The following is an 11,535-nucleotide window of genomic DNA, read 5'->3' as shown; positions in this document are numbered from 1 at the left end:
AAATTTAGGATTGGTCCTTAGGACGACCTTATTCTTGTGTAGTTGTATAAAAGGTTCCTGTATTGTAAACGCCTGAATCTCGCTTACTCTTCTTAGGGAAGTAATGGCGATGAGAAATGCCACCTTCCAGGTTAGGAACTGTATTTCGCAGGAGTGCATGGGTTCAAAAGGTGGACCCATAAGTCTAGTTAGGACAACATTTAGGTTCCATGAAGGAACAGGTGGTGTTCTTGGTGGTATAATTCTCCTAAGGCCCTCCATGAATGCTTTAATGACTGGTATCTTATATAGGGAAGTTGAATAGGTAGTCTGCAGGTATGCAGATATTGCTGCAAGGTGTATTTTAATGGAAGAGAAAGCCAGGTTAGATTTTTGTAAGTGAAGCAAGTAACCCACTACATGTTCTGGAGTTGTGTGTAATGGTTGTATTTGATTAATATGGCAGTAGCAAACAAACCTCTTCCATTTACTTGCATAGCAGTGCCTGGTGGATGGCCTTCTGGCTTGTTTTATGACTTCCATACATTCTTGGGTAAGTTGTAAGTGCCCGAATTCTAGGATTTCAGGAGCCAGATTGCTAGATTCAGCGATGCTGGATCTGGGTGTCTGATCTTTTGGTTGTGCTGTGTCAACAGATCTGGCCTGTTGGGCAATTTGATGCAGGGTACTACTGATAGGTCTAGCAGCGTTGTGTACCAGGGTTGCCTTGCCCAAGTTGGTGCTATTAATATGAGTTTGTTTTGACTGAGTTTGTTTACCAGGTAAGGAAGGAGAGGGAGAGGAGGAAAAGCGTAAGCAAATATCCCTGACCAGTTCATCCATAGGGCATTGCCTTGGGACTGTTTGTGGGGGTGTCTGGATGCGAAGTTTTGGCATTTTGCGTTCTCCTTTGTCGCCAACAAGTCTATCTGAGGTGTTCCCCAGAGTTTGAAATAAGTGTTCAGAATTTGGGGGTGAATTTCCCATTCGTGGACCTGTTGGTGATCTCGAGAGAGATTGTCTGCGAGTTGATTTTGGATCCCTGGTATAAATTGTGCTATTAGGCGAATTTGGTTGTGAATTGCCCAACGCCAAATCTTTTGTGCTAGCAGGCTTAACTGCGTGGAGTGTGTCCCCCCTTGCTTGTTTAGATAATACATTGTTGTCATGTTGTCTGTTTTGACGAGAATGTATTTGTGAACTATTATTGGTTGGAAAGCTTTTAGTGCTTGAAAAACTGCTAGAAGTTCTAGGTGATTTATATGCAGTTTTGTTTGATGTACGTTCCATTGTCCTTGTATGCTGTGTTGATCGAGGTGTGCTCCCCACCCTGTCATGGAAGCATCTGTTATTACGTATTGTGGCACTGGGTCTTGGAAAGGCCGCCCTTTGTTTAAATTTATGTTGTTCCACCACAGAAGCGAGAGGTAAGTTTGGCGGTCTATTAACACCAGATCTAGAAGGTGACCCTGTGCTTGTGACCATTGTGATGCTAGGCACTGTTGTAAGGGCCTCATGTGCAGTCTTGCGTTTGGGACAATGGCTATGCATGAAGACATCATGCCTAGGAGTTGTAGTACCATCTTTGCTTGTATCCTTTGTGTTGGATACATGCGTTGTATGATGGTGTTGAAATTTCGAATTCTTTGTGGACTTGGAGTGGCTACTCCTTTTGATGTGTCTATTATGGCTCCCAGGTATTGTTGTACCTTGCGCGGCAGAATTTTGGATTTTGTGAAATTGACGGTGAACCCTAGTTTGAAGAGGGTTAGTTTGAAGAGGGTTTGTATGATATGATTTGTGTGATTTGAGCACTCTATTAACAAATGGGCCTTGATTAGCCAGTCGTCTAGATATGGGAACACATGTATTTGCTGCCTTCTTATGTGTGCAGCGACTACCGCTAGACATTTGGTAAAGACTCTTGGTGCGGTTGTTAATCCAAAAGGCAGTACCTTGAATTGGTAATGTATTCCCTTGAATACAAACCTTAGGTATTTCCTGTGCGATGGGTGTATTGGTATATGGAAATAAGCATCCTTGAGGTCTAAAGTTGCCATGTAGTCGTGTAGTTTTAGCAATGGCAATACTTCTTGTAGTGTGACCATGTGAAAGTGGTCTGATTTGATGAAAGTGTTCACTACTCTGAGGTCTAGGATTGGTCTCAGCGTTTTGTCCTACTTTGGTATCAGAAAGTACAGTGAGTAAACTCCTGTGTTTATTTGTGTGTTTGGCACTAATTCGATTGCATTCTTTTGCAATAGTGCCTGCACTTCTATCTCCAGGAGATTGGAATGGTGTGTTGTCAAATTTTGTGCTTTTGGTGGTATGTTTGGAGGGAATTGTAGAAATTCTATGCAATAACCATGTTGGATAATTGCTAGAACCCAAGTGTCTGTAGTGATTTCCTCCCATGCTTTGTAATAATGACTTCTTCTTCCCCCCACTGGTGTTGTGTGGAGGGGGTGAGTGACATGTGAGTCACTGTTTAGTAGTAGGGGTTTTGGGGCTCTGAAATCTTCCTCTATTTCTAGGGAATTGCCCTCCTCTATATTGTCCCCGAAAACCTCCTCTATACTGTCCCTGGTAACTGGACGGTGTTGCTTGTGAGGTGCTGGCTTGTGTGCTCTGACCCCGAAACCCCCCTCGAAAGGGTGTTTTACGGAATGTGCTGTAATTCCCTCTGCTCTGCGGGGAGTAGAGTGCGCCCATGGCTTTGGCAGTGTCCGTATCTTTTTTGAGTTTCTCAATCGCTGTGTCCACTTCTGGACCGAACAGTTCTTTTTCGTTAAAAGGCATATTGAGAACTGCTTGTTGAATCTCTGGTTTAAATCCAGACGTTCGGAGCCATGCATGCCTTCTGATAGTTACAGATGTATTAATTGTCCGTGCAGCTGTATCTGCAGTGTCCATGGAGGAGCGGATCTGGTTGTTGGAAATGGTCTGTCCCTCCTCAATCACTTGTTTTGCCCTATTTTGTAAGTCCTTGGGCAGATGTTCAATGAGATGTTGCATCTCGTCCCAGTGGGCTCTGTCATAGCGCGCAAGTAGTGCCTGGGAGTTCGCGATGCGCCACTGGTTTGCAGCTTGTGCTGCGACTCTTACCAGCTGCATCAAACTTGCGGCTTTCTTTATCTGGGGGTGGTGCATCTCCAGATGTGTGAGAGTTGGCCCTTTTCCTAGCTGCTCCTACAACGACAGAGTCTGGTGGCAGCTGTGTAGTGATGAAAACCGGGTCTGTAGGAGGCGCCTTATACTTTTTTTCCACCCTTGGTGTGATTGCCCTACTTTTGACCGGCTCCTTAAAGATTTCTTTTGCGTGCCGGAGCATACCAGGGAGCATAGGCAGGCTTTGGTATGAGCTGTGGGTGGAGGAGAGTGTGTTGAATAAAAAATCATCCTCGACCTGTTCTGAGTGGAGGCTTACGTTGTGAAATTGTGCTGCTCTAGCCACTCCTTGAGAATACGCGGTGCTGTCCTCTGGTGGAGATGGCTTCGTAGGGTATGCCTCCGGACTGTTATCTGACACTGGGGCGTCGTATAGGTCCCATGCGTCTTGATCTTGGTCACCCTGGCTTATGGTGGTGTGAGCTGGGGAGTGTGATGGAGTTCGTGCTGGTGAGACGTTAATCACGGGCGGAGGAGAGGGTGGTGGGGTAACTCTTTTCACCACTTTTGGTTGTGGTGTCTGTTCAGTTTGGAACTCCAACCTTCTCTTTCTTCTAATGGGGGGAAGGGTGCTTATTTTTCCTGTCCCCTGCTGTATGAAAATACGCTTTTGCGTATGGTCCACATCAGTTGATTGTAGCTCTTCCTCAAACCTATGCTTTTGCATTTGTGAGGTTAGCGAGTGCTCTTCTGTATAAGAGCCTGAAGCTGGGTCGCTTGCAGTTTGTTTCGGCACCGAAACCCTGTCTGCGTGTTTTTTCGGCTCCGAGGTGACTTTTTTCTTTTTCGGGGCCGAAACCTCTCGGCGTCGATCTTCTTCGGTGCCGCTGTCTCGGCGTCGAGCCGTGTCCACACCGGCATCTCGGTGTCGAGGCTTGTCTCCAGCACTTTCTCGGTCCCGAGAAGGCTGCGTGCCAGTGTCTCGACCGGAGTCGGACGATCTCGGCACTGTTTGGGCCTTTTTCGGTGCCGACGGTCGGTCACCGAATTTATGGGTGGAGCCATGGCCTGATGGCAGTGGCGTCCCCTGGGCCTTGTAAATCTTCCTCTGTGTGGTTTTCGACGTCTTACTCACGGTTTGTGTATCGTCGAATCCTTCGGAGTCCGATTCTTGGATCGAGAAGGTACCTTCCTCTTCCTGTTCCTCGAACTCTCGGTGGGCTGTCGGCGCGGACGCCATCTGAAGTCTTCTGGCTCGACGGTCTCGGAGTGTCTTTCGGGACCGGAACGCACGACAGGCCTCGCAGGTGTCTTCACTGTGCTCAGGTGACACCTCGCAGGTGTCTTCACTGTGCTCTGGTGACAGGCACAGGTTACAGACCAAGTGTTGGTCTGTATAGGGGTATTTATTGTGGCATTTGGGGCAGAAACGGAACGGGGTCCGTTCCATCGGCGTTCTTCAGCACGCGGTCGGGCCGACCAGGCCCCGACGGGGGATCGAAAAAACTACCCCCGAAGGGCACCGGAGCTCTTCGATCCTTCGACGCGGTGTTGAATCTAACTACGCCGATCCCGAACGCAACAATACCAACGAAAATCTTCCGAAATTAGCTATCTTTCCGTTCCGAAACTCGGAGCGACAGGAACACGTCCGAACCCGATGGCGGAAAAAAAACAATCGAAGATGGAGTCGACGCCCATGCGCAATGGAGACAAAAGGAGGAGCCACTCGGTCCCGTGACTCGAAAGACTTCTTCGAAGAAAAACAACTTGTAACACTCCGGCCCAACACCAGATGGCGAGCTATTGCAAAACATGCGTATCTACAGCGACAGATGCCATCGGACCTATTATTACAACTACTTTGACATTCTTTACAGCCAGTGAGGTCACACTGAGGCCAACTACGATGTGATATTGACAGTTATTTTGGCGATTTTCATTACAGCTTTGCTGCAGTCAGTTACAACTATTTCAAGGCAGTTCTTACAGGTATATTACTGTGAACATGAGATTTAGAAACTATTTAAATAGCTTCTGAGCAATCGCTACACACAGCAGTAAAAAAACAATTGGGGTGATATTTGCAGCACACAACGGGAGGCGAGGATCAGAAATTAAGGTGCAATAGTATTAGTGGCCACCATTTCCCTATGACTGCCAGTACTAGAGCACTATGGTATTGTCTAAGTTACTTCCTTTGGGCACTTGACTCTCCAGGGGTAGCCTGAGCAGTGAAGGTTACTCTAAGGTGGCACAGAGACTAGAAACAAAGGCAAAGCAAGACAAAGTCATTCTCAATTATGTAACATGGAGGATTCCAACTTCCCAGTGATAAACCAACATAAAAAAAGTTATTTTTGTTGAAGAGCAAAACTCTCTCTCTCAAAAACCACAGTGGCAATGCCTCGATTTTACACAGCACTTTCCTCGTAGTCTACACTGCTGGAGATGTACACTTTTTCAGGTCTGTTTTTCTCTTTATGTGAGGGGCAACAGAAAGGGAGGTATTCTAGGATGAGTTGCAAGACATACAAAAAATATTTATTTGTGAAATGCAACGAAAAGTGCTCACAGGGAGGTGGTAAGCGGCACACGGAGTCATTTTTTTATTCTAATGGCAAAAAAGCAGACATGAAATGAAGAACTAGACAATATAACTTGTACCCAGCAAATAACCTTTTCCTTCTGGTAAATCTACTGCAGCAAATCCCCGGCAAGAACTGATGTTTGTGGGCAGACATTTATTGCGGTCCTTTGCTTGTACAAATCCAAGTATTTACAGAAAAATATACAGAGATCATGAAGATGGAAACCTCTCCTTACTCTTACACTATGGTGCTCCAGAGACGATAGGGTCTTCTGACACGAGGGAGATGCATCGCCCTAAAGATTACGGATTGGGTGCTCGTGTGACAAGAGACATCTGTATCCAAAATTGTCTCAGCACACCATTCAGTTAGCTCAGCTCTTGGCCAGAAAGAGGACACTACCCAGTTTGGCCTGTGAGCATTAAACAAGTTGAGTCTTTGACTTGTGCAGTCCCTCCAATTCTGGTCAAGAGGGGGATAAATGTCCTGTGGTAACGGCTTTAGCAGTCCAGGGCTAGTGAACTTTCCGCTTAAATTTCCCGCCTGCCACCTTCTTGCGGACTCCCAATGACCCCTCAGCATCCTCAGCTGTCTCCTCTCGTGGTCGCTTTTTCTTGCCCTCGCCTTGTTCCCGCAGCTCCTGCAGAGAGAAGAGGGACTGGTCAGAAATTACCTATGTAGAAAGCAAGGGGAAGGAAAATACTACAGCATTCTGTTTTCACACTTCAAGGGTCTTAGGTTCAAATACTTTCTGTTCCCGTCTCATCCAGTATTCTAACCTCATGAGCGCTAATTAATTTAGGACCCACTAACACTACGTACAGAGGTTTTGGGGGAAGGAGGATCGCTGAAGGAGTAAATGAAACGGCAGATGTGGGCTTTGTATTGCCAACAGGCCTTTCTTCTTAAGTGTCAGAACTATCATGCATCAGTGGCTCCGAGGATCCATAGCCACTGGACTGGGAAACAAGACTGCTAGGAGTGATCTGATCTTTATTTGTGCATGGTGATTTAAGCCCTTAACTGAACTGTACGGAAACTGTGAGAATTAACTTGCGGATCTGTTTCTGGCAAATGTCATCTGAACTAGCCTCTAACTGTAAAAGTACAGGGTTTTGTGTAGCATTTAGAATCTTCCGAATGCTTAAATCTAGTGATCCCACCCGCTTACTCAACAAATGCGAAGCCTACTCTTGGGGTAGCGAGTAGCTTTTTTTGCAGTATCTCTTGGTGCTACTGTTTATCTCTGGTGTCTCTCGGCTACCAATGCTACTGCAATCCATCTGGCTAACTAACTCACTCCCTTTGGACACTTACCCCTCCAGGGGTAGTGCGACCAGTGAACGTTTACTCTAGGAATGCAAAGAGGTTTAAAAAGTGCTGTAACTTCAAGGAAGAATAGGTTTAAATTGGTACTTAAATAAGTCAATGAAAACTTTGCTAAAAACAAAAGGTGCTAGCACCTTCTGGGTCGAGCTAGAGCCCCAAAAATAGTTACAACATTTATGCACTAGTTGTTCATTATAACATCGTACCTTAAGGCAATGTTATTCTATAGGGCAGTGCTTAGGGGATCTTGGACAGGTTATGTTTAGTCTAGGACAGCCCAAAGTGAACCTGTTATCTTATGAAGCATACACATGGCATCCCAAATGCACACCAGCCATCAAGCAGACGTCTAGGATTACACACGCAGGAAACACACTTGTGATACACAAGGAAAGCAAAGGACCCATTTTGAGGGGTCTTAAACAACTTTTGAACGCAAGGGCAAATACGTATCCTCCCAACCAGAAGTGCAGGTTAAAATACCAACACAGACTTCAGTAGAGCTATCTAGATTTCGCTACTGAACGACACGGATTGCCAAGTCCAGGGAAGGAAATACAAATCAGGTCAGAAAATGAACAGTCAAACGGACCACAATTTTTCTAAGCTAGTCTCTGGCTCGGAGGACCCGTCCCCACTGACCTGGGAAGCAACACAGTGAGCCATTACATTTTGTGGCATCTGCAGGGTGAACCCATTTAGTTATACCGATCTCCTTTAAATCAGCCATCTTGCGGCTCTCCACTGCATGACTTCTCACCGCACACCGTTATCCGCCACTTTAAATGGCCTCTTACTGGTAATGAAGTGACATCTTTAAATGGTATAGATTATCACGATTTTGCCCCACTACCTGCACATCTATATGAGCCTTTTTTAAGGGACCCTGTGGTAGTCAGAGATTTGGAACACTAAAGTGATAAACACTGTCTTATCACTGGTGTCCCAGGGCCATCTGGAAAACCAAATTCCTTCCTTTGGGCACTTGGCTGTTCAGGGTGGCGAGGTTGAGTACTCATGGGCTACTCTAGGAGGAGAGGGGCTCAAAGAGTCAGACACACGAGGACAGTAAATACTTAAAGTGAATGCCCAGACAACGCTGTAACTTCTAAGACGAATAGGAATTTACTAACAGGTACTAAGAAGGGGCTGTTAAAATTATGATTCATGAAGAAAAGTAGGTTCCAAGACTTTGAGGCCGAGATGCAAACTCAAACGTGTTTCTAGCAACAGCACTCTAGATATTATATATGAGAACCATGTGGCTAACCTTATCCCATGGGACAATGGTCAGGGGTTTCCGACACCTTCTGGACTAGTTGGTTTTATTGGAGTGTTTAAACTAACCCAAGCTCCTGGGGAACCCACCACCTCGGACAAACAGTGCTGAAAATGCATTCAAGCCATTAGTTTCTGGACGATACACACATGAAATACACTTGCCATACTCAAAGAAAGCTATGGGCACCAGTTATGGAAGACTGAACAGACTTTACAGAGGAGAACCGGTGGTCAGCCTCAACACCTGGGATGCATGTAAAAAAAGGCCTGTCCATTTGAATGCTACCCCCTTTTCACCACATCACAACCTGTTATGAGGGGCAGTAGCCCCTTTACTATAAACCAGGGTGCACTTGGGATGTGTGTCCTTTCAAATGTCTCTGTATGAAAGGTGGAACACCTGAGCAGGCTTGCAGATTGTGAAACAGAATGCAGGAAAACCAAAGCAGAAACATGGAGGGTCAGTCCCACTTCGCAGAGCCATACAGAGGACCTCTGTGTCCACAGTAGACTTATCAGCCGATGCTAACAGTGATGCAAGCACAACATAAGACCCAGCACAAAAACCAGAGAAACAGACAGAGGGAAGAATATAGACAAAGCCTTCATCAGCCCTCTGAAAATTGTTCCCTACCAAATGCAATTATGACTATCTCTCTCAAAGAAGCAGATATCCTCTCAGTTTTCCCTCATTTGGCTTCCCCACCTTCTTGTAAGTGTATGAATTATGCCCTACTACGTCGTACTTACAATGCGTGCAAATCTCTGGGCCTCTGCCACCCTCTCCGTCAGCATCATCACTTCCTCTTCCTGTGTGGGGAATTCGGGGAGCTTCTTGCCAATCAGGTGTTCAATTCTCTGGAACAACTCCACATCGTACCTAGGGAAGACAATGTTTTCTTTCATTTAAAGAAAGCGCACAGCAAAGATGTCCCACAATCATATGCACAAGGGACAGAAAGTCTAGAGACAAGGTAAGCACTGACAGCAGGCAAGAGCTATTGTTTATGGGCAGGAAGTTTTTATCAAGGCTTTATTAAAATGTTCCTGAAGAAGATAGTTAAGGGAGTTTGGTGGATTAGACAGCTCTCCCTCTGTGCTTGTGGGGTGGCAGTAGTAGCTGCAGCTTGGTGGATCTGAGATCCAAGTCTTTGGAGGTACAGTAAGGAGATCTTGCATTTTAGTGAGGAAGTTCCTGAGCTTGCAAGACATTTCACTGCTGGACAATGACTTTGAACTCAATTGGGTTCTCATATTATGGTATCACAGCTGTAGAGGCTGGGATAGGAGTTGTTCACATTGAGAACTTGCCATACAGCTGTACATACAGGGAGGGTGCACGGACTCTCTTACACGCACACCTGCTGGAGGGATTGGAAGTACTGCTGAACTGATACAGTGCCTGGCTAAGGAACATCCAGTGCTACTGTTACAATGACACCCTTCTAAAGTAGCACAGCCCCTGTAAGGAAAATGCCCTTACAGTGGCACCTGCTGATGGCAGCAGAGATTACCGATGAAGGAACAGAGTCTTTGGAGAGGAGTCTAGTACTATTTTTACAGTGACACCTAGTTGCAGTGTCTGTTAATGTTCTAAAGGGTGTGATCTGGTGTACACACTTACTGTGTCACAAACGTGATTGACTTTCCAGACCGCCCGGCCCGCGCTGTTCTCCCCACACGATGGATGTAATCCTGGTTAGATCAAAGAAAAATCATGTAACTGCATAATCTGGATAAATAAATTATCTTAGCTACCTATGGAGAAGTAGCAAAAAGCAGAGATGGTGTTTGCGCAATGACATCTGGTGAATTCTACAAGTTCAGACCAAATCACATTTTGTTAAATGGGGCAGGATCTGTACATCCTTATCCTAAACTTGAAAGCCCCAGATATTTATTGACTTCACTGGGGTCATGCGGGAAGCGTGACTCAAACCTAGAAGATTCTTTCCAACCTGTGCCCTGCAAACTCTGATCAGTCGCAACACTAAACTATTGCCCTGTGTCCTATGTGGTAGTGAAAGGAGAAGCGTTTACAGCTGTTTAAGCTCTGCAGTAGTAATCTGAAGCTTTAATAAATTTGACTCTACACCTCATGGATGGAAGAAAACTTTCTTCCGATCCCTAATTCCCCCCCGCCCCCCATTTTTTAGGGGGACTAAAAGTGTCAGACCACCGTCACCCAAAACTAGAAGTGTACAATTATTCATTTTTCTTAAATCAAGTGCATTTACCTGGGTATGCAAAGAGGTATCACAATCTTTTAACAACACTTCAACATCGCAAATGTCACTTTGTTTAGTTGTATGTTGTCACAAACGTTATAACATTACGAATATCTTGTAGTCACCACACCAATGCAAAAAAAAAAAGCTTGTTAAATATGTTTGTTACGCGTGACATTCAACTTGTGCCCACATCTATCCTCATACCCAGAGACACAAGTCAAGACAAATGACCTATTTCGTTGTGTGCAAAACCTCTGTCAGGCCCCAAAACACCAACTGTATCCACACTCTTGGAGGACTTCACCGTGCTGTACATGGGGGGTTCCAAATATAAATTAGACATGCAACTCAATTTGATCTACATTAACATAGATAAACCACACATGTATTTGCTACATAAAGCCAAAACTGTCATATTTCATAAATAAAACAAAATCAGTCTTTAATCATCAGCTTTGCCAGTGTTGGGTGGGGTGCAGCTAGGAGGGCTAATTGTCCATTCCAGTGAATGCCACCAAAATGATGAAAGGATGTTTGGCCAGTGAGACGTTGTCATGAAGATGCAACTAGAATCTCCTGCATGGAGTGTCATGCGGTTCCTATTTTGGTACCAAGACTGCATGTTTACAGGGGCAGCACCATCGAGTGTGTGAGACTGATTCAACCCCACACCATTTGGAAGCTGTCAGCCTCACTCCTGGCTAGCCCGCAGTGCCTCACCCACCCTATCAGGGGAGAGGTGATTTGTAGCAACCTAAACCTGATACTGACTAATCAGGGAAGTTGTGGAAATAGATCATACCCCTTTCACTCATTTGCTCAGTAACTCACGCATGCCAAGGCAGGACACAAGATGCAAACTGGATTTCAATGCATTTATTGAAGCAACTGCATCCTAGTATAAAAAGTATTTGCTGCGATAAGGCAGATGAAACGTAACACAGTAATCATCATTACAACCAAAGTAAAGACAACAAACAAGCCCACCATTTTGTATGAATCTAGAAAGCCTAGAG

The 11,535-nt window shown here is 45.4% G+C and overlaps 1 protein-coding gene across 1 annotated transcript in view; it reads right to left on the bottom strand.

The window, feature by feature from the left end:
• Window positions 1–5,672: 5,672 nt before the first annotated feature.
• DDX47 (DEAD-box helicase 47) overlaps window positions 5,673–11,535 on the bottom strand; it is a 117,689-nt gene continuing 111,826 nt past the window's right edge. Inside the window, exons 10-12 of the mRNA XM_069231119.1 lie at window positions 9,913–9,983; window positions 9,039–9,168; window positions 5,673–6,318 (exon numbers count right to left, since the gene is read on the bottom strand). Coding sequence (XP_069087220.1) covers window positions 6,193–6,318; window positions 9,039–9,168; window positions 9,913–9,983 — 327 coding nt within the window. The 3' untranslated portion in view covers window positions 5,673–6,192. The remainder of the gene's footprint in view (window positions 6,319–9,038; window positions 9,169–9,912; window positions 9,984–11,535) is intronic.

The sequence above is a fragment of the Pleurodeles waltl genome, chromosome 4_2 (assembly GCF_031143425.1).
Source record: "Pleurodeles waltl isolate 20211129_DDA chromosome 4_2, aPleWal1.hap1.20221129, whole genome shotgun sequence".
NCBI classification, from domain to species: Eukaryota; Metazoa; Chordata; class Amphibia; order Caudata; family Salamandridae; genus Pleurodeles; species Pleurodeles waltl.
The sequence above is the reverse complement of the archived record's forward strand: the minus strand, read 5'-3'. Positions and strand labels throughout refer to the sequence as shown.